This window comes from Sprattus sprattus (genome assembly GCF_963457725.1).
Source record: "Sprattus sprattus genome assembly, chromosome: 4".
In the NCBI taxonomy this organism is placed as follows: domain Eukaryota; kingdom Metazoa; phylum Chordata; class Actinopteri; order Clupeiformes; family Clupeidae; genus Sprattus; species Sprattus sprattus.
Window position 1 is genome coordinate 18,934,243 of NC_137923.1, and position 4,063 is coordinate 18,938,305.

The window sequence follows — 4,063 nt, forward strand, 5'->3', positions numbered from 1 at the left end:
ACTCCTGCTAATCAGAATTAAAGCAGGATAAACCAAGGGTCCACGATCTCTGCAGAAGAATAATACATTTTTAGGTTAATTGTGCCCTCTCCTGGCATTGGAGGGAACCGCAAGGCTTACACAATATAAATGAGAATGACAAAAAAATGCCTCAAAAAACACTCACAACCAACCAAACAATACATGAGGATTTTTGCTATATCTAATGAAGGAATATTAGTGTATGTATGCATGCTAGGGCACAACATTATAGTTAAAGCCACTACATTCAGGAAGCAGCAATGAGATGCTAAAACGCTGTATGGAACTAAGCTACTAATTAACAACTTCTACTTCCGCAACGGTAGGTGGCAACATACACTTCCATTTCTTACGTTTTGCGAAGGGACGGCAAGAAAAAAATATTCCTTTCAAGACTGGGTCCCGCCATGTTCATGAATGCTATGGCTTCTTGCATAACAGTGTTGTTTTGTATATGTTATCTGGTAGAATTATGCGTTGGGGCGACCTATGTTTTAAGTCAAGTTTCTGGTTCCTGTTACAAACCCATCCAGGACGACGACAGACCCAATTTTGTTAAGTAAGACATAGGCTATTTGAATAACGATAGCGTATAGCCTTCTGTAACATAAAGTTATGAGTTCCAACTTTCTCTTTTTTGTTCCAATTATGTTTTCTGACATTGTGTTTTGTGTGGAATAATTGTAGGACATATCCTCGACCCCACGAATACGTAAATGTCTCCGATCTACCCAAGTCTTGGGACTGGCGGAACATTGACGGCAAGAACTATGTTAGCATCACCCGAAATCAACATATTCCACAGTACTGCGGTTCATGTTGGGCTATGGGTTCGACCAGCGCCCTTGCAGGTAAAATACTGCTTACAAATGACTAATGATTGAGGAATACTGTGATCACTGTAAGACTCAGTTAAATCTTCAGTTCAGTTAATTATTTTATAGAAATTTTAGAATACTAGGCTTTATGTCTATGTCCTCTTCCAGACCGTATTAACATCAAGCGCAAAGGAGTATGGCCCTCTGCGTACCTGTCTGTGCAGAACGTGATTGACTGCGGAAGGGCAGGATCGTGCTTCGGAGGTGACCATGTCGGGGTGTATGCTTACGCCCACAAAAAGGGAATTCCTGACGAAACCTGCAACAATTATCAAGCTAAAAACCAAAGTATGGATGTAGTTTATTTTCTAACATATTATTTTCTTGGCCGATATGTAACCCACTCACGTGCGTTGTCTGTTCGCCATGTTATAAATAACCGTTCATATTATACAATAACAGTGATACAGAGCCAGATGTATTTGCAATTTGCAAAGCTGCTAGCTGTCACACAAACCTGTTCAATTCAGCACCCAGTTATCCAATAGTACGTTATTGGAAACTGTCTGTAGATATAAAGGTGTGAAATACATTGCATTTAGACCCACTGTTACAACATGTCTCCTAAGTTCTATTCTATTCTGTTCTGCTTGTCATGCATTTAGTGTGTGACACTTTCAACCAATGCGGGACTTGCACATTCTTTGGGTCATGTGACACTGTGAAGAACTACACTATTTGGCAGGTTGGTGATTATGGGGAGGTGTCTGGACGAGATAAAATGAAGGCAGAGATCTACACTAATGGACCAATCAGGCAAGGCCCCCCCTGCACATACTCAATATTCAATGCACATATTTAGACCACATGATTTATAGTCATTCATGTACCAGTTATTACAGTGCATGAAATGCCCTGTTTTGTTATTCCTAGGCCTCTTATTACAGTGCATGAAATGCCCTGTAGTGTTATTCCTTGACTTCTTGTTACAGTATGCCCTGTATTGTTATTCCTAGTTTTCTTATTACAGTGCACGAAATGCCCTGTATTGTTATTCCTAGTTTTCTTATTCTTACAACTTCTTATTATCATTACAGTGCATGAAATGCCCTGTATTGTTATTCACAGGCTTCTTCTTCTTCTTCTTCTTCTTCTTCTTATTGTCTTTACCAGTTTCTGCGATTAATTCAGCTCGAACCGCTTAACATAGAAACTTCGTTCGAACTTTGACGCGTATGTCTTATAAAGGACACCTCCGCTATGTCCATTCTCTTCCCTACTTGCACTCATTCCCTCTCTCTGTAGAACCTCCATCAACTTGTCTTCTATATCCCTCTCCAACTCTTCTTTCTCACACCTTCTCTTTTCTTTAGTTAATTTCTCTCCTTCTGTCAATCATTTCCTCTGCACTCTTTATCGTCACTCTGTCTGTTGTGAGAACCTTTCCCCCCAGCACATCTTTGAAATTATCATTTTAAATCTGTTGTAGTTGTGGCATCATGGCCACGGCCGGCCTGGAGGCCTACTCAGGTGGTGTCTTTGCTGAATTCCACCCCCTCTCCCTGATGAATCACATCGTGGCCGTAGCCGGATGGGGAGTTGCAGAGGATGGGACAGAATACTGGGTCGTCAGGAATTCGTGGGGAGAGTTTTGGGTGAGTGTGTTTAGCTCATCAGTGTTCAATATCAGCTTCAGTGGCTCAGTCAGACTCATTGTGAGTGAGGTGTTACATCACAGTTAGAAGAAATACCACTGCAGTGCCCATTTGAGCAGTGATATGCCTATAATAGGTCTTTGACAAATTTAATTGGTAACAACTCTCATGCAAATATGGATTCAATAAAGTTAGCGTTTCTTAAAATAAATACAATTAGCTTTGTTGCAGTTATCTTCCCTAAAATGTTGCTCTTTTATGAAAATGTCTTCAGTTTTTTCTAATCTATGTGACAAAAATGAACCTTTTCCATCTAATTGAATCACTATGGCGGCATTTTAGCTCTAGCACTGAGTAATTATCTTTTCTTTCCCTTTCAGGGAGAGCATGGATGGGCCAGAGTGGTCACGAGTGCTTATAAAGGAGGCAAGGGGAACTGGTACAACCTAGCAATTGAGAAAAGCTGTGCATTCGGGGACCCAATCGTGACATAACAGACTAAAACTCTAATTTAATTTGTCTGACCTTTGGGTACCACAACAAGATCCTTTGGTAGGCTGTTTTTTATTGGGGTGTTTGTGTGAGTGTGCACACATGTTCCGATGTTCATGTAAGAGAGAGCGATGGAATGAGAGAGAGAGAGAGAGAGTGCTTGAGAGAAAGAAAAAGGAAGGTATACATTTAAAAGTAAGACATTCAGTTCAAGTGGTTATATGAAAAAGTTAAATGTACAGTGAAACTGAGATGTAAATATCTTTCCATTGATGTGTATGTAAATAAATGGCATTGAGTTGTTGAATATTGTTGTAGACATTTGATTGATATATGTATATTAAAACTGACAGAGACAATGAATAGGTCTGAATAAAATGTCACAAAGCTGTCCAATGATTCCAGTCAAGCACCATGATAGCTCACAAGCAACTTGCATTCTTTTGATTACTTCAATGAAGGCATCTTTACTCCAGGTCACACTTAGGGGACTTGGTTAGTACTTTAATTACTATCACTGAAAAACAATGAAAAATGTTTAACTTTCAAGAATTCAGTCAGATTCACTGATTAGAGAGGGGGCACACTGATGTATAGATTGGTTTTGTAACAATATTGGAAACAGGATACAGTGGAGTTCTACCAAATTCTTCACTTCCTTTCCAGACCTTAGCAACAGGAGGGAAGTGTTCTGTAATTGGCTCACAGACACGATGTCGTGGCCAGCAATTCGCTGTCTCTACTGCCAGTCAAACCGGGAAATGAACCCGACTGAAGTGTACTGTGATTGAGGAAAACAAGGACACTGAGGTTGGCAATTAACCAGCTCGTATGCTCTGCTAGAAGGGATGCACTACCCAGGCGCATCCTTATCCGCCATCGCCATGGAGATTTTGGAATGTCATGGGCATAGGAACCCATGCATGCATGTTTATCTAATCAGTTTAATCAGATGGTGATTGTGTTAATATCTGCTTCATAGCGTGTTCAGTTAAAATCCGTTAAATAAAATAGGTTGATAATCTGGATAATACGCAACAGACTATTTTACAGCGAGTTTTTTTTCTTAACCGCATG

At 40.1% G+C, this 4,063-nt stretch overlaps 1 protein-coding gene across 1 annotated transcript; it reads left to right on the top strand.

Annotated features, from left to right (window-relative positions):
- Positions 1-419: 419 nt before the first annotated feature.
- LOC308363316 (cathepsin Z) lies at positions 420-3,293 on the top strand. The gene is made up of 6 exons (XM_080836134.1): positions 420-580; positions 709-872; positions 1,008-1,187; positions 1,505-1,655; positions 2,329-2,494; positions 2,875-3,293. Exons 1-6 carry the CDS (start codon positions 429-431, stop codon positions 2,986-2,988), a joined length of 927 nt encoding a protein of 308 aa, XP_080692260.1. The 5' UTR covers positions 420-428; the 3' UTR covers positions 2,989-3,293.
- The last annotated feature ends 770 nt before the right edge of the window (positions 3,294-4,063 follow it).

What these genes read in the sequence shown, in the direction of transcription:
- LOC308363316 (XM_080836134.1), top strand. Translation starts at nt 429, where the DNA reads ATGTTCATGAATGCTATGGCTTCTTGCATAACAGTGTTGTTTTGTATA. An exon ending in TTCGACCAGCGCCCTTGCAG is followed by an intron (nt 873 to 1,007) that starts GTAAAATACTGC and finishes GTCCTCTTCCAG; the next exon opens with ACCGTATTAACATCAAGCGC. An exon ending in TTATCAAGCTAAAAACCAAA is followed by an intron (nt 1,188 to 1,504) that starts GTATGGATGTAG and finishes TCATGCATTTAG; the next exon opens with TGTGTGACACTTTCAACCAA.